Genomic DNA, 18,023 nt, shown 5'->3' with positions numbered 1-18,023 from the left:
ATTTTGCTCCAGGAGGGTTAGAATAATGCACAGCAAAAGACATGTGAAATCCTCTTTTGACCACCCTGTATAGTAAAAATGTCAAATAACCTAACTATTTATTAATAAATACAGATATGGAATATATAGAATGATATCTCGTGACCAATATTGTAAAACTGTGTCACATCCATTTTTTCCATCTTTATCGAGACCATTCATTTGTTCATAATGCTTCTCTCTCTTAAACTATAATTACGTTCTTTAAACGGAATTAAAATTTATTACCTGAAACCATATTAAGTGAATTTAAAATTAGAAATTATTTTGACTTGGACGGTTATACAATATCCTTTGTTATCGACCCCTCTTTGCTAAGGCGGAGTTTACTACACTTGTTTGCCACCCCTTCCAACCAATCAAAGCGATTGCGGCGCTTATAGGGGATGGAAAGTATAGTTATTTTAGTTTATCCAAAAAAAAATGCATTGCTCAGCTCTATAATTCAATATTGGAAACTGATACGATGAACGAGTTGAGTAACCCGATAGTTTTATTATTTCTCATGTTGTAGTGTATAGTAGGGATGGCCGATGAAAACCGATATACAAAGCGTGTATTTTTAGTAGGAAGTTCGCTTTGTAGGGTGGGAAAATATGACGTATAAACTGCACATTATTGAGTGACAATATTATTTCAGCCGCAATCGTACCAATCTAACAAACAGCGTTTAAAGTCTTTAATAATTATTGATTGGACTTTCCAAAGGTTTCTTGTGAACTTTGCTGTCAGTTCCTTTTTGAAGGGCTTCGACTGTGCTTTTTAATTAATCCCCGTATACAGGGTAGGACGTCGCGACGTCAATCAGGACCGTACTCGAACATGCGTGACAATGTAATCAATACCGTACGTTGATGAGACAGAAAGGATGTCCACACTGATGAACTTTCTGTTATTAAAATGAATGAATGTTCAATATCGAGTACAAGAGCCAGGTGGTCGGCGGATGGATTTTGAAACCGATCAAATTACGTTTTATGTATTTGATATCATGGTCAGTATTTTGTACAGCACTGGTCAAGAAAAGGCAGCAAACTGAATTCTTACTTACTGTGCTACAAAACAGACTAACAAAAATCATATGGTTAATTGACCAACACCCTAATTAGCAAACACAAACATTTTCAAAACTATCTGTTTTAATCTCTTAGGTCAACACAGGTCCAATTTATCCACCTGTATTTACCCTAAGGGCAAGCACCCTCTCCTACTAATACATTCATTGGGCTCATTTCTGTGATGCATAAAACTGTTTCAATTGTTCGGGGGGCTAAAGCAACAAAAAAAACAAATCAATGGTTCAATATAGTATATTAGACATCAAACAAACTCCTTCAACTGCACCACTTGTTCATATCCGTACGTTATAAGGAAATTGAAATATCTATGCCCATATTCAAAAAGGTTTTTGTCGAACAGTTGAATGACAGTTATGTTTAGCTTCTCAATATTAAGAATAATAATACAAGAAAAATGTGTGTGTGTGAATAACGGATTTCAAAAAACTATTTCTAACAAGTACATATGGGATGCCCTTTCACCCACAGAGCCATATTATACATAAATATTCTGGAATTACACAGATATAATACTTCTTTTTGTTTAAATAGTGAAAGATGAATATTGCAAACAAAATTAGTATATTCTACTACACAGGATCAAAAAGAAAAAGTGACCAGATTCAAAAACTAAATGCCCTCAAAAGAAACCTATAATATTACACTAATAAGGAATAAAGAACAGAAAAAGCTTAAATTAAAAAACATAAATCAACAGTTATTATGTTTTTTTTTTGGTTTACTTTGATAAAGTAATGTTTAGCAGTAATAGCGGATAAATAATAATAAAGACCCTCTAGTCATTTTTGATAAAAAAAAAGTTACACCAACCAGGTTATGAACGCAATGACTAAAGGGTTGTTTACTTTTCAAAGTCGCAAAAAGGAAACGCACCACAATGAAAAACAAGATCAGTTCAACATTTCGGATTCAAATTTAGAAAAGTAATTAGAGGAGTGATTAATTGTGGTGCGATTTCCTGAAAGTAGCGATCGCGCGTAGGCATATACAAATACAACAAATAATAATATTGATAATAGGTAGCGAAAAGGTTATATAATTACCATTAGAAGCTTTTTTTACGAACAATTACTAGATCAATGTCTTCAGACTTTGCTAAAAACTACTAAAAATCGTGAGCTAAATCGGAGACGCCCATTTTTCGGGTCGTCCGTGTATGATCTGTTTTAAAAAACAGCTACGCAAGTTACTCAAAGTGATTATATTATTATTTTTGTTATTACTTTCGACAAGTTTTAATACGATTATTTTGATAGAGGGAAAGGGACAAAGAACCCTTCGAGGATTCGTTACTTTTAATAATAATTTATCCAGCTTCGTTGCAGGGGGGCAGCAACATCAAGGATTTTTCAGTTTTCTGTGATGCTAGATTCTTGAAATTTCCTCTCGGTGGGTGTGCATTTTGTTCTTTAAAAAGCAACAATATTATAGTCACACCTTAAACAGGCAATATTTACTTGGGCATTATTTGAATATAATGAAGTATGTAACGTCGAGAATTTATTTAGTTTGATCTTTGGTAGCAACGTACAAAGTTAATTACGTCGAAGACGCAAAATAGTGTCGCACTTTTTTGTCGTCGTCATCAATGCAGAAATCAGGGTTTTAGCGTAATCGTTCCGGAGGGTTGGTTACTTTAATACATGACCAAATTTAACGTTTTGTTTGCTTCATGAACCATCATTCCTTAATCCATCCTAATCCAACTTTGACCGATCAAAGTTGCCAAATCAACAGATCTAATATATAAATACGATAAATATGATCACAGTTGCGCGTCCTCGTCGTGACGCCGTCTCAGTCAATATAATTATAACAGTTGTAACAAACATATAAAAATATACAATATGCTCTCAAAACAATCAGTCAAGCTTGACCAATCTGAACACAGCGTTTTACAGCAGTGTCGACACGTGTAAAAAATCCGACCCTGTTATTACACCTAGGTACGATAAATAGTCTCTGATTTATCATTTTTCCATGTTTTTCTTTCTGCAGTGTGGTTTTTCCTTTCAATTTTCTATACTCTAATGCCTGAATACAGGGTAATTCAAATTCGACCCTCACCATTGGGATCTCGGAAACTATAAGAGATACGAGAAAGTTTAAATTGGGGCAAAGTTGCGCAATGTAAAGCTCAACCAAATGCCGTTTTAAAAATTTCGATTTTCCGAGTACTTCCGAAGATATCCTAAAAAAACTGAAAATTTGATTTTTTGTTTTTATTTATTTCTAATCTTATTTGAAAAGATATTCCAAAACTAAAAGCACCTTTTCATTGCCACTTTTTCCCAGCTATTCGATGATGGATTCAAATTTGCCACACAACGTTTCGTTTTTTGGCAGCCAGATTTTTAGCCCACCAAATAGTACGTTTTATTCTGATTTTAGTGATGTATAATATCTTATGATTTGCTTCAAAAATAACAAAATAATTCAATAAAAACTAATTTTACCTTAGTTAGCTTTGAGTTAATGAGAGTTTTATGAAGATTACTTGGTAGTACTTGTCACACGCAATTGACCTGAACATACTTAGTCACAAAAGTGTACACGTGACTTAAACCGGTTTATTCACTCGAACAGCTTAGGCCACTCGCTACGCTCGTGGACCTAGTTGTTCTTTTCGTGAATAAAAAATGGTTTAAGTCACTTGCTGTATAAATAACTATTAAATCACTCTGAATGACATTCGCCTATTTACAGATGTAAACAAACAAACATCAATGTTACATCTACGGGGCGGGGTGCAAATTTAAAAGAACTGTAATTTTAGTTTTTTTTTAATATAAGAAGTCGAAATTTAATAAAATACTGTATAAAACACGTGACTTAAACCGGTTTATTCACTCGAATAAATAAGAATGAATAAAAAATGGTTTAAGTCACTTGTTGTATAAATAACTATAAACTTGCACTTAACATTATAAAAAATTGAAATTTGGCAAAAAATGAAGTTCCTAAAATGATGATCTTTCACTTGAAAACATAAATGAGCCTTTTAAGTTATAACTAAAGTAAAAATAGTTTTTATGGAATTATTTTGTTATTTATGAAGCAAATCATAAGTTATTATACATTACTAAAATCAGAATTAAACGTACTATTTGATGGGCTAAAAATCCAATATGGCGCCCATAAGAAAAAAAAAAGTTGATGATGACTGACAAAAAACGAAACGTCGTGTGGCAAATTTGAATCCATCATCGAATAGCTAGGAAAAAGTGTTAGTTTTGGGATATCTCTTCAAATAAGGTTAGAAATAAATAAAAACAAAAAATAAAATTTTCAGTTTTTTTCGGATATCTTCGGAAGTACTCGGAAAATCGAAATTTTTAAAACAGCATTTGGTTGAGCTTTAAAATGCGCAACTTTGCCCCAATTTAAACTTTCTTGTATCTCTTATGGTTTCTGAGATCCCTGGTGAGGGTCGAATTTGAATTACCCTGTATAGCAAAATAGAAAGGACGCCTGCTCAACACCTTGAAACCAGCAAAATGAAGAACCTTGCAGGCTTACCAACCGATTTATAGACACTTTAGACATGGTTTACACTAAACCGAAACGTTTTTGTCAAATACCGGCGCTCACTCAAATACGACGTCTCTCGCGTCAGATACTTAAACACTGGAAAATGCAAAACAACCCGCCAATTCCCATTTTTGAATGGGGGGCACAACCAGGGGAGAAACCGAATGAGGAAATAATTGGGCGGTACGTTTCTCCCCTGGTTTTGGTCGAGTTGGATTTACACCGGAACTGGACTGGGAGCGTCTCCCTGTCCCTGATGATGGTCCGTTGGTTTTTTGCAGTCTTCCGGTGCCGCAAGGGGACTGCAAGCTGCCTCGTCGAGCACCTCACTGACTAGCACGTCGCTACAAAATTTAAGAGCATATTACACTCAAATCGTCAAAACAAACTTTTTAAATTATCCCAAAACAGTCCAGAAAAGCAGTAAAAGCACAATTACATACCCGGACTCGGTTTTAACAGTTAAAGCCAATCCTTTCGCTTGTTTTTCCTTGTTAGATTTGTTAGTGTTGCGCTTCTTGTTGCCCTAAGAAGAAATTACGCCAGTCAATTACCGCTTTCGTGTTAGTAAAGTGCCAAAACACGGAAAATGGTGGTTACAACAAAACACTGAGAAATTATGTTACACAAGAAAATGCAGCGCATACAATAACGTAACCGTTATACAGGTGTGGTAAATCCAAAAGCGACCATAGGAAAACCGCGTAACGGACAGAGAAACGTAGGTAATTGCATGCGCGGGAGAAAGACAGAAAACGAAAAAATATCAAGTAGGCCATACTTTTAGCGCGCTGTTGCCAAACGCAGTAAGTATTCAATACCCTCGACAAACTTACTTACGGCGTTTGGCAACAGAGCGCTAAAAATATGGCCTACTTGATATTTTTTTCGTTTTCAGTCTTTCTCCCGATTTACCACACCTGTATAAAACATAAACCATGCAATTATTAGAGAGTTCTCGGTACTGCCACGTTATGAATTTATGGTATTTGACAGTTGCCGGTAATGTAGTTAAAGTTTGTGACTGTTCCTTAAGTTATCGGCTTTCAAGTCAACGTACGTAAAAACAGAACATAACCACAAATCACATTACTGAAAGAACTCTTGGAAGTCGCAATTTTATGAGGATTAAGAGATGAAGATTTGGAAGACGGAATATTGTTTAATATACTTAAGGTTGGTAGTCCTTTTTTGCGTAACAGAAGCGAAATATATGGATTTAATTTGAAACTTTAGATGTGAAAAAGAATATATTCGGGGGTAATATCCCTAACGCATTTAATTTTTCCGGAAAAACGAGTCTCTTTTAAAAATCCTCATGCTATTTGTTAAAACAAATTACTTAGAAACGAGTATTCCAATTTTTCCACAGGAAAAATTAGATGCACGAGGGATATTTGGTAAGATTATTTCCTGAGTTAAATAAACATTTTATTTTAATTAAAACAATAAGAACAATAACTTTCAAGCTAGAAAGGGTAACACTATTCTTTATGTTGCTGTGAGGAGTGCGAAATTTTTTCGAATTTTTTTTTCCGGAAAAACTGCTGACAGCTAAGTTGACAGTTGTCAAGTGATTTTTCCACTTAAAATTGATAGGAAGGAAATAATCGATTTAAAACTTGTTTGGGGCTGCCGGATGTGAATAGAACCCCAAAAAATGACAAGCCAGATATTTTTTGACTGACTTTCTGGCTCTTTTTATGTCATAGTTATCAAATACCGTACGGAAAAGGGCTCCGTTAAAAGCCGATACATAGCAGGATCCGCTATACAATCAATACGGTATTTTGATTTTCAATTGCGCATGAATAGCTATCAGATAGCGTTACCGTATTTTTCGATACGCAGTCCCGAGAACTCTCTATTTGACTGACGCTATTAATTAAAAAAACAACAAACTAAGCCAGTAAACCCTAACACCATTAAATAACTTTTACTATTTATGTGTTAAGAAAAATTCACCTGATTTTTGCGGTTTCCCACCGGATAAGTGGGCATACCACCCACTTTTTGGGAGCGCCCACGACCGTATCCTTGAGCGCCGCCCCCGTAACCTCTACCGCGGCCTCTAAAGGGTGGAGTCATACCGGCTGGCAACATTTGCTGAAAAAAATTCGATTAGATTTTTGGATTAAATTTAAACGAATAATATACCTGAGGAGCTCTCATATTGTTTTGAAAGCCGTAGTTGGCGCCCCACGATCCCACTACAACACCGGCGACTTGCAGTTGACCTCCTCGGGAGGGAACGGGGCGTCCTCGCACTCCGGGGCCTGCTCTGGGCACTGGTAAAGGCACAGTTGGCAAGTAGCCCGCTGGAATACCGGCGCGAAGAAGTGGACCTTTAATAAAACAACCAGTAGAGCTATCTTTTCTTAAAACTTGAGTGGTTGTCTTGAAAATAACCATTTTTCAAGAAAATAAAAGAAATGTATTTATTTTTTAATAGAAAAGATCCATTATTGGTAATTTTAGTAGGGTTGTATATGTAGTCATTACTATTACTTCATAAACTTTAAAAGAAGATGAAGAAAACAGGTGGTATGTGGAGGGATAACAGTTAACTAACCAAACCCAAGTCTTGGAAACGAAAAATTCACTTAAGAAGTTTAAAAAATATTATTGTAGCCAGTTTCCATAGTTTCCAGACAAACTAAAAGACTTTAGTTTTGAAAATTGAATTAGAAAAGATCACAATTTCAGAAGCTTAAAAATTGTGTTTGTAACCAGTTTTCATGCAAATCGAGAGACTTTAATACTAAAAATTGACTTGTAGACATAAAAACTACTTTTTCAAGAATTTGTTACTACAAATTCATACATTTAAACCTTAAAAATTGCCTTGAACCCCAAAATGTGACTGAACTAATGAAAAGTGACATCAGAAGCTTAAAATTTGCATTTGAAGTAAGTTTTCATAATTTTAAGACAAATTTCAATATTTTAGTCTTGAAAATAGTCTTAGATGCAGGACATTCGACATTAGATTCATGAAAATTGTCTTGAAAACTAACTTTTCGTGCTTTTTACTTTGCTTTTAATTTTTTTCGAATTCTGGACTATTTTTAGTGCTTCAAAACTGCTTTCAGCTTGGAAAATCGAGTTTCAAGACTATCTTCACCAAGTTATTGGCATAGCAAACTTAAAAAACAATTTTTACATTCTTCATAGACTTAAAATGGCATTCCAAGCTTAGTCACTATTAAATCGACTTCTAGACACCTCAGTGCTAAAAATTCGGGTATTTCTTAATAAACTAGACTGTTTTTAGTGTTTTAAGGCTGTTTTCAGTGCCTCAAATCGAGTTTCAAGACTATCTTTACAAAGTTTTTGACTTATCAGGCCTAAAAGCCAGTTTGTCCACTGACAATAATCTTGAAAATGTTATTTCAAGCTTCTTCACTATTAAATTAACTTCTACACTCATAGGTGCAATAAATTGTAGCATCTCTAAGAAATTCAGACTGTTTTTAGTGCTTTTTAAGACTGAAAAATCGAGTTTAAGACTATTTCCAAAAGTCAAGTTTCTTCAGTAATAAAAGTAAAAAATGTTGGTACCAAATGCTACAATAATAGTCTTGAGAACTAATTTTTAGAAATAAAACAGTTCGAAAATTTAATTTACTTCTAGACTTGTCCAGTCCAGAAAATTCAGTTGTACACCAACTAAAGTCTTGAAAATATACTTTTGGACTCTCTTTAGTCCTAGTAAAGTCAGTTCTAGCATTAAAAGTCAACTTTTATATTATTTTTAGTAGTAAAAAATGAGTTTCATGCACAATACAATCTTTGTCTTGATTTCCGGACTTTTTTTAGTTCTTGAATGCCAGTTTCAGTCACTCAACCAGGATGGCAGTCTGAGAAAGCGAATCATAAGACCATTCCTAATCGTAAAAAAGTTTTTAGACTATTCAGTACAAATTTGGACTTTCACAAGTTTGAATGTTCAGTTTTAAATTATAAAACGATTTTTTAAATTGAAATTTGGAGGACTGTATCTTCCTTAGGAAACGTTTTTCAGAAAAATGACACAATTCAAGTCAAATGGTGAATTATTGACACTTAAAACTGGACCAAAACTGGAAAAATCCCTAAAATATGTTTTTATTCAAATACATTTAAATTTTCTTCATTTACTGCATCAGAATGAATGGTCAGGGTGAATCTGATGTCAGCGTTATCAAGCAGGTTGGAAAAGAGGTGGATTTGAGTGAATCTCATCTTCAACTTCCTGATAATAATAATCATCTTAACCCTAACTTACCAGGTTGGAACTGTGGTGGAGGACCCTTAGCAAACTTAACATCCAATCCTTCTAATATCGCCTTCCTGATCCGTTCCACCTTAACCACGCGATCGATATAGTTGTCGCACACTTCCAAAATATTTTTGGCGTGCGCCGATCTGGATAAAGTGTAGTGGAACAGTTTCCCGTCGAAATACAGCCAGGGGCAGCACATGAGCCAAGGCAATGGGGCTCCGCACGCGTCATTGGCCAATATGGCCATATCGACGCCTTTCATAAACAGCGCGGCCAGTTGCACGCCCCTGCTCGAGACTACGTTCAACTGAAATAGCCAGAAGATTAGAAATTTTTTTATTAATGAACGATTGGCTTACAGTAAGTTCTTGTAAATGTTGGACGTTCATCAAATTCGGATTAAAAGCCTGACAGAGGAAAGAGTCAAGCTCGTTGCGGCGCATTATAGGCTTATCCTGAGACATTATATACCTGAAAGTTTACCTTTAGATTTTACTATCAAACTTAAGGGTGAAAAACTAACCTCAAAACGCAAGCCATAATGAGCATATGCTGGGGAACGTAGGCAGTGTTTAAAATCAACGGTGTGTCCGAGTTTAGGCAAGACAAAAAAGCTCTCATCCTTCTCCTTTTATCATCCACGGCAGGCCCGAACCACAACCTCTGTAAAGTTGGCACCGCCCAAGGCAAAGGTTCCGCCTTGACGTGTTCGGGACGTTGATAAGGATTCGATCGACTGTAAACCCACTCTTTCACGATTATGTCGGGTTGAGGGGCATCGTCCGGCAGTTCTCCACCTTCTATAAAACACTTTACAATCCAACCAAGTATTAAACAAAACGCCAAACACAAACCCTTCTTTTTGGAGTGCACGTATCGCAAATGGTGCAAGTTGAACAGTACCGCGTAAACGCGTTGTCTTAGAGGCAAATAGATGTCGTAAATGGGTGGCAGTTCGCGATTGCTCTCGTCCTCCATCAGACACGGCAGACGTACTTCTTGAGTGCTCAACACGTGCAGGATGGTGGGCACCATCAATCCCTTTTGATGACGCAAGGATGCGGTACGCAACACGTCATTTGACACGGAAGGAGTGACCACGTTCTCTACAGAAGAAAAGTCAATTGTGATAATAATAATAATAATTTTTATTTTCAAGTAATGTTTTACAAACATGAAATGAAAATGACGTCATAAATAAACTGTACACGACACAAATTTACAACTGGTTACATAGGTCTTCTAAGCTATATGGCTCCAATTCTACCAGGTACTGTTTTAACCGTTTTTTAAACACTTTAAGAACCTTAATTTTTTTAACTGTGATGGTAGTACATTAAATAATTTTAAGCACATATACTGTGGACACTTGAGTCTGTGAGCCGGATAGAGGACTTCTAATCGTTTGGTTTCATACTTATTTTGGAATTGTATGTCAAAACGATCGTTATGCTTAATGTAAAATAGGAGACATTCATAAACATAAATTGCATGTACTGTCATTATACCCAGACTCCTAAACTCACCCCTACAGCTTTCCAGGAACTTTTTTTTCTTAATTATTCTTACAGCACGTTTTTGTACTACAAAAACGTTCTGTATCAGTGAATGTCGTCCCCAAAAAATTATGCAATACTTCATAACAGACTCAAAGTTTGCCAGGTACACCATTTTCAGTATTTTCTCTTCCATGTATTTGCCAATGACCCGCATACCATAACACTTTCGGATACGGTGATGTTTGTATCATTTATTTTAAAAGTTTCTGGTTTAGCGGTTGTCGATGGTTTCTGTTCTGAAAACAATGGCATTTGTTTTTTCTTTGTTCAGAATAAGTTTGTTTTTTGAAAACCAGTCGCTTCAAAGAAAATTCTTGATTTCAAAATTGCGCTATCCAAATGTTTACACCCTGTAAGCAAGTTAGTGTCGTCTGCAAAATTTACAATGTATTGAGAGGGATCTCCAATTATGGAAGACAGATCATTAACAAACACTATAAACAGAAGTAGCCCCAAAATACTACCCTGCGCAATTCCTGTAACGTTCTGCAAAATAGCGGAACGTTCCGTTATTCCATTTTTAGTTACGCTAATACATTGTTTTCTGTTTGTTAAATAACTACTTAGCCAATTCTTACAGCCGTTTGAGTTGATCTATTTCTAATAAAGCCGTGTTGACAATTACTGAAAGCATTACATTCACCCAAAAAACCAATCAATCTAGTATTCATTGCAAATTCAACGATTTTCGAAAAACTAGGTAACCAACTTATAGGCCTGTGTAACTGTCTAGATTTTCAGGATCGCCACTCTTATATAAGGGCTTTATCAATGCAATTTTGAGGTTGTCTGGAAAAATTCCAGCACTGAACGAGTTATTTATTAAATATGACAATACGTTTTTTAGCACAGGGGTTGCCAGTTTTACTATGCTTGTAGGAAGGTCATCTATCCCGCTACACTATGTTTATTTTTTAGCTTGTTGGCAATTTCCTCAATCTCATCCGGACACACCGGTTTTAAAAACATTGTTCTTATATTACTATTGATATTACATGAAAATGGAATGTCGTCTAAAAGGTGGTGATTATACAAATTTATTATTATCTCTGCAAGGTTGGATTTTCCACTAGTTATGTCTCTACAGATTGACCACATGTATTTTGTTTTATTGTCCGCTTTTTTAATGCGATCTTCATAACTTTTTCTACGGGTTGTTTTTAACGTTTTTTAACGCCCTTTTTGCTTCGTTGTATCTTTGTCTATAGTTATTGTCAAACCTGGAGAGCATAAGTAGATTAACCAGCTTGCGTTTGCATTCCAGCAAAAGAGGATCGGAGGGTGGCCTTTTACTTGACTTTAATTGTTTATGTATAAGTTTTTGGGGAAAGTGTTGGTTAAATAGACCTACAACAGTGCCTGCAAAGACATTATACATTATACACATCTAACCAGTCTTGTTCTTTTAGACTGTCCAAAAAGTTGAGTTTATTTATATCCGAAAATATTCTGGAGTATACCGGCGGTTCTTTAACATCTATCAGAATGATTAGTGAACAGAACTTACCAGTTTTTGAAGCAGATTTTCCTGTAGATGACGAACTGGCCTGCGGTTTTGACCCTGATGATTTATCCAGTTCTGGTGAATCCTGAGGTGAGGTTGTAGAACCATTGGTAACTCCGTTCACTTTTTGGGCAGTATCAGAACCCACTTCAACAAGAGAATCGTCTAGTTTAATAAAGCAACACAATAAAAAGGTTAAGAAGGGATCAATCCATGAACTCACCACTTGGTTTGATAGTTATATTCATCTGAGCGAAATCTGCGGACAAAACACTGTTTGCAGTAAGAAGATTGTAATTTTGTAAAGTTTCCAACTGAAAAAACATTTTTAATCAACAAATTAAACATGAAAAAAAGTGGATTTTAATCACCACCTGTTGTTCTGAAGTCTCTGAAGCAAATCCTGATTCATCCACTTCCTGGTGAACGTCCTTTTTTTCAGTGTGTTTTGGTTTACTTGGTTTGGCTGAATTAACAATAAAGTTACATGTCAATGAGTTTTTATTTAGAGTAGTAACTAACCAGGAGCGCCATATTTAAGAAACCCACTGGCAGTGCCGTTCAGATAGTACTGCACCGACTGTCTGAACCTGGCTGCACGTTTATCATCAATACCACCAAAGACAGCAACCACTAAACTGTCCATACTAGATGCTGGTGGCAAAGTCCGTACGAATTCTGCCAAAGTTTTGACAGTACTTTCAAAACTCTGCAAACATAAGTGGTAAAACATAAATCCACTGATGACTTGAGACTTTACATTTTCATCCCTCTTGGTTAAGTTGATTTTCTTGTACAAATCCTGCAAATCACTCTCAGGCAATAAGAAATTGCCCAACAGAGAGGCCATAATGCAGATTTGCTCCTGGGTAACACTTAAAGATTTAGTAAGTACACTCAACATGTACTCCTTGGTTTCCACAGAGCCTTTGTAAGTCAGTTTTAGGTTTTCAGAAGAAAAATAACGGGGAGGATCAAATGCCGCGTACTCAGCATCATCCGCTAGTAAACCGTGAAAACCGTATTCCCTACAGTAGGCTATTACTTCTTGGTGGTGATCATCCATTGTACACATCTAAATTAGTGATAGTGCTTAAACTTGTAACATTATAAGAAGAAACCTTACCACATGAACACCCAGATGTCTCAAAGCCATACGTAAGCTAGCGCGCAAATTAATTGGTGGCGTCCACCACACTTTAGGGGGCGGAGTACCTTTAGTGTTAATGTGTTTCAACACCATACCGACTTTTTGTCGTACATTGGCCTGCTCAGCCTTCCACTCCTCCATTCGGCATTGTTCAATGGTGCCATTGAATACAACAGCAATTTCGATGTTGCCGTGCTCAAGGGCTCCACATAACAAAGACAAATATTGTACTGTTCTATTCCATTGGCCTCCACATGCCCAATCTATCGAAATAGAATAAGACAAAAATTGCAAAATGCAAAACCTGGTTTAGACTCTGATATTCAAGACTGTGATGTTTTTATTACAAAATGTCAAGCCTGAAGTCCACCCTGAGCCCCAAAATGTCATTTTAGACATTAAACTACCCATTCAAGTTAAAATGAAGTTATAAAACTGACCAATAGTAATATTGAAAAAAAAAAACAGTGTTTTCCAAATATCTTTATTTCTATCAGAAAATCTGTACGTTTTAGCTCTCTTACCTGAATAATAACCTCCATACAATCTATCCAGACAATTTTCAGCATCAATTATAAGCCGTAGCTTATTGCCCCCCAGAGGCCTAATTTTACGGTTGGTATTGTGAGGTTGTTGACGTTGTGAGACATTCCTAGCAATTTTCAGCAAGTCTACAGAAACTGAACCGCCTTCCAGTGTGGGGCTCTCCAGAAACAGTTGTAAATCTTGGACCCCCATGCTGAACTATTTTCACTCTTTCTATAGTTATGATCAGCAAAGCATTATCTTGTCAAACTAAAATTAAAAACCATTCCTTGTATTACATATACGGGCTTAAACTGTTAAAATTAAAGATTGATTAACCACTGTCTAGACCAGACCACAATGGCGGCCTACTTTGTTAAGGGGGAAAGGGTTTAATTAACCATAAATAAATTTAAAACTGACACAGTGAAGTGAAAACTTACTAAAAATAATGAGATTAGTGAAGGCTCCCAGATTGTAAACACAAAAATCACTGAATCCTGGCTGTAAATGCTAGTAATTTTGTAGGCCAGGACGCCCAACTGAAACCATGTTTAGAAGCTGCCGGTCGTGAGATAATTGCGTTTTGTAAAGTTAAAACAGGTTGACGGCGGCAATAAACGTTACCAAAACACTGTTACATCTACTGATAATCTTTAACGAGTTAAATACAACTCCAATTCAACAAATCGGCCAGAAATACAGCATTAAAAGAAATACAGGAAAAAAATACAGAATAAAATGGAATGTTTACCGGAAGCTGTGTCTTCTTCTTAATTCACGGCGCATGACGGGTGACACTGTCAAATGTCACAGTCTGGCAACGTGACCAAATTTACTTCTCCAAACTGTAAAATTTATTTCATTTATCACGCAATTAATAACACTAGCATAATTTTCAGGCAGATTGAAATTAAAATTATCTATTTACATATTAAAATAAGAATTGAGTGCTGAAACTGAATACATAATAGGGAATACTCGTTTTATATGGCAACACCGCCCGACCTTGATATTTTGCACGTTTATTGGCAGAGGCCACTCTGGAATAATAGAGAGCTATAGTACAATCGTAAAATACTTTTGAAATTAAAACTTTTGTGTGGTAAACTGGTTTTTAAACTAGCCCAAAATATCTGCAGCCTTGTGTTTATTTTACAGGATTAAATCACACTTTTGCGCTAACAATTTATATTTGATTTTTCGATTGCGGGTAAAAAAAAGCGACAACTTTCCCCTATTCGTTACGCTATCACAATTTCCACGAAACTTCAGTTTCCTTTTGCTTTTCAACGTGCTTGATTGCGGTAGAATTTCATCATTCATCTGCGAGTTTATCAAGTCCAGTCTGCACGGTAAGTAAAATTTTTCGTAAACCTGAATCACGTGTCAAGAAGATTAGGTTTCCTCAAATATTCAGCTGTCTAGGGAGGATTATTGCCACTTATCTCTGTTGATTTACGATATGCCGTGATTTTTGTTGCATTCGTTAGTAATTTTGTAAATAAATGAATTACTGTGTGGGTTCTAGATAATAAAAGTAAAAGCCCGGTACATTTGTCAGGATACAAGCTCATGCATGCTAATATCATTGTTCGTTTGATTGTGTTTATGCAACTGCACTTATGTCTATTTCATTTTGTTGCATGGATTTTAAGAGAGAGACGGTTGTCAAAATTGACACATTACCATGGAGCCCTTGATAGTTAGAGATGTTTTAGCGCCATATTTGAGGGATTAGAATTTGTTGTTTTAAGGTCTAAAATTCGTTTATTTAAGATTATTCAGCTTAAATTTTTGTGGCAAATAAGGGTTGGTGGATTAAATTGTAGTTATGGGGGTTTATTGTAATTGTAAAATAAATTCCCTGTAAAGGCTGTTGGGAAAAGTTGATTTTTCCTTATAACTGAATATATTACTATAGAATTAACTAAATTTGATGTCCCTAATTTGCTGACCCATAAGATATGCATGCCCATCTATAGAGCGGTTAACAAACAAAAATGAAAACCAATATAACTTTATAATCAAAATGAATTAACTTTTATTGTCCTTATAAAAAGTCGTGGTTAATAGACTTGATAAAAATTGTGGTGTGTGTGAAAAATTCTATGTCAATAATAAAGATAATCACTGGCAAATACTTTAAAAACATTGATATAGGAGTATTATTAGCACATCGATCTTCATGTGTGGAATCAATTTCAGAGTGTGATTGATACTAAAGGAACAGTAAATTTTCGCAGGAAATTTTTGCTATACTTATAAGATTATATTGAATCAATGGATCCTAGTATTAATTAGTGCGTTTATGTTAATTTAGAGTCGTGCGATGACTCCTCAAAAACTTTTGAACCAAACCGCATAGACAATGTTAAAATTGATCTTATCAAGAAAAGCAAACAATAAAATCGCATTGTCATTGCCGGATTATAAGTACTGTTCAGTTCAGTTCGACTAGTGATTTACACGGTGTTACAGATATGACTCAAGAAAACGGATTTTTGCCCTATCCCAAGGGATTCGCTACCGCGGCCATTCACCATGCCCAGGAACCAGAAAATTGGGATTCGATGGCTATTGTCGCTCCCATAGTAACTTCCACCACGTATAAACAGTTCGGACCTGCTGATTTTAAAGTAAGTAACGGTAAAAAAAAGAGAAAAAACATTATAAAAGTGACTATTATTGTGTAGCAACTTAAAATAGATCAACTTAACATAAAATCACAATTGAATTTTGCATACAAGGTCAGAAGTTGCATCTTTAAAACATATTATTTAAATAGAATCTTCAAGGTTTAAACAATTTACTGAAATTGATCTAAATTGCTTATATATATAGAGATTAATTTAAATTAAGACACTTATTTGTGTAGAAATACGAATACAGCAGATCTGGTAATCCAACGAGAGAAGTGTTGGAAAAAGTAATTGCAAAACTGGACAATGGCAAGTATGGATTGGCGTTCTCGTCAGGTTTAGGAGCCACCACCGCCCTTTTAGGGATTTTAAATGCAGGCGATCACATTATCAGGTACATTTTATCGATTTACCCACTCTGATATTGGTTTTAAAAAAAACACTTTGATTGCAGTGGCAGCGACGTATACGGAGGAACTAATCGGCTTTTCAATAAAGTCGCCACGAAATTTGGAATCGAAATTACGCTACTCCACCTGTCAAACCTGAACGAACTGGAACATGGTATTAAGAAAAATACCAAAGTAAGTCCCTAATATTTACAAAAAAAATCATTCATTCATATTGGTGTAGTTGGTGTGGGTTGAAACACCCACAAACCCTACAATGCAAGTAGTGGACATCAGAGCAATTTCAAACATTTGCAAAAAGCACAATCTGACCCTTGTGGTGGATAATACCTTCCTGACTTCCTACTTGTTAAGACCGTTAGATCACGGAGCTGACATTGTCAGTTACTCCCTAACCAAGTACATGAACGGCCATACTGATGTTGTTATGGGCGCTTTGGTGACCTCAAACGAGGATTTGTACCAGAAACTAAAGTTTCTCCAAAACTGTACGTTTGATTTTAGTCTAATTGCGTGACAGTGTCATAATTAATTCTAATCTAGCCATGGGCATTGTGCCTAGTCCGTTTGACTGCTACCAAGTAACTAGAGGCCTGAAAACTTTGGCTTTAAGGATGGAACAGCACAAGAAAAACGCCCTAGCCGTCGCCTTATACTTGGAAAACCACCCCAAAGTTGAAAAAGTACTACATCCAGGTAACAGTCACAATGCAATAATCATTATTTGAAAGTAAACTAAAAACTGACAGGTCTTCCATCTCATCCACAACACGAATTGTTCAAGCGACAAACGAGTGGGCACAGTGGCACTTTTTCCTTCTACCTCAAAGGGAATCTGGACACGTCCAAAAAGTTTTTGACTTCCTTGAAAGTGTTTGCTTTGGCGGAAAGTTTGGGAGGCTACGAGAGTCTAATCGAGTTGCCGTACGTACTAAAAACTCCCTAAAAAAAAATATGAAAAGCAATGACGTGTTTTAGATCTGTAATGACGCACGCCTCTGTACCTGAAGACCAAAGAGCTGTCCTAGGGATAACAGACACGTTAATCAGACTGTCGGTTGGAATCGAGGATGTCGAAGACCTTATTGAGGATTTAGAGCAGGCTTTTAATGCCCTGTAAAGGTTTTCTACACTGATTTTTAAAATGAGATCTGGAAGTTTGTTACACAAAGCGAATATGAGAGTTTATACTTTTTTTATACAATACACTCCATTAAGGTGACGTTTTCAACACAGTATTTAATATTATATGGTTTTTGTTTTGCATTGTTATGCCACCAGTATGTGATAAATATATTCAGGGATCTTTGGTGTATTGTT

The 18,023-nt window shown here is 35.8% G+C and overlaps 2 protein-coding genes across 4 annotated transcripts; one reads left to right on the top strand and one right to left on the bottom strand.

Annotated features, from left to right (window-relative positions):
• Positions 1–1,333: 1,333 nt before the first annotated feature.
• LOC145727810 (constitutive coactivator of PPAR-gamma-like protein 1 homolog) lies at positions 1,334–14,431 on the bottom strand. 3 transcript variants are annotated; one of them, XM_081977642.1, is made up of 16 exons: positions 14,095–14,431; positions 13,651–13,921; positions 13,103–13,389; positions 12,737–13,051; positions 12,499–12,685; positions 12,348–12,442; positions 12,200–12,290; positions 11,980–12,141; positions 9,768–10,019; positions 9,437–9,713; positions 9,273–9,384; positions 8,917–9,220; positions 6,807–6,994; positions 6,615–6,755; positions 5,093–5,175; positions 1,334–4,993 (listed from the first exon to the last, which is right to left on the bottom strand). In XM_081977642.1, exons 2-16 carry the CDS (start codon positions 13,862–13,864, stop codon positions 4,867–4,869), a joined length of 2,835 nt encoding a protein of 944 aa, XP_081833768.1. In that variant the 5' UTR covers positions 13,865–13,921; positions 14,095–14,431; the 3' UTR covers positions 1,334–4,866. The 3 variants fall into 3 exon arrangements, with proteins under 3 accessions (XP_081833768.1, XP_081833770.1, XP_081833769.1); XM_081977644.1 differs by having other exon boundaries at positions 11,980–12,123; XM_081977643.1 differs by having other exon boundaries at positions 12,351–12,442.
• Positions 14,432–14,849: 418 nt separating this feature from the next.
• LOC145727820 (cystathionine gamma-lyase-like) lies at positions 14,850–18,012 on the top strand. The gene is made up of 8 exons (XM_081977658.1): positions 14,850–15,006; positions 16,133–16,290; positions 16,530–16,687; positions 16,748–16,877; positions 16,927–17,191; positions 17,247–17,399; positions 17,453–17,627; positions 17,682–18,012. Exons 2-8 carry the CDS (start codon positions 16,135–16,137, stop codon positions 17,821–17,823), a joined length of 1,179 nt encoding a protein of 392 aa, XP_081833784.1. The 5' UTR covers positions 14,850–15,006; positions 16,133–16,134; the 3' UTR covers positions 17,824–18,012.
• The last annotated feature ends 11 nt before the right edge of the window (positions 18,013–18,023 follow it).

This window comes from Ips typographus, linkage group LG4 (assembly GCF_016097725.1).
Source record: "Ips typographus isolate SLU linkage group LG4, UJ_Ityp_2.0, whole genome shotgun sequence".
Classification (NCBI taxonomy): Eukaryota; Metazoa; Arthropoda; class Insecta; order Coleoptera; family Curculionidae; genus Ips; species Ips typographus.
The sequence above is the reverse complement of the archived record's forward strand: the minus strand, read 5'-3'. Positions and strand labels throughout refer to the sequence as shown.

Coding starts and splice junctions, on each gene's coding strand:
- LOC145727810 (XM_081977642.1), bottom strand. CDS start 13,864: ATGGGGGTCCAAGATTTACAACTGTTTCTGGAGAGCCCCACACTGGAA. Junction 10,020..11,979: donor AAAATCTGCTTCAAAAACTG/GTAAGTTCTGTT, acceptor TTTCTTCTGTAG/AGAACGTGGTCACTCCTTCC. Junction 4,994..5,092: donor ACTGTTAAAACCGAGTCCGG/GTATGTAATTGT, acceptor TAAATTTTGTAG/CGACGTGCTAGTCAGTGAGG.
- LOC145727820 (XM_081977658.1), top strand. CDS start 16,135: ATGACTCAAGAAAACGGATTTTTGCCCTATCCCAAGGGATTCGCTACC. Junction 16,878..16,926: donor GTATTAAGAAAAATACCAAA/GTAAGTCCCTAA, acceptor ATATTGGTGTAG/TTGGTGTGGGTTGAAACACC. Junction 17,400..17,452: donor TGAAAAAGTACTACATCCAG/GTAACAGTCACA, acceptor AAAAACTGACAG/GTCTTCCATCTCATCCACAA.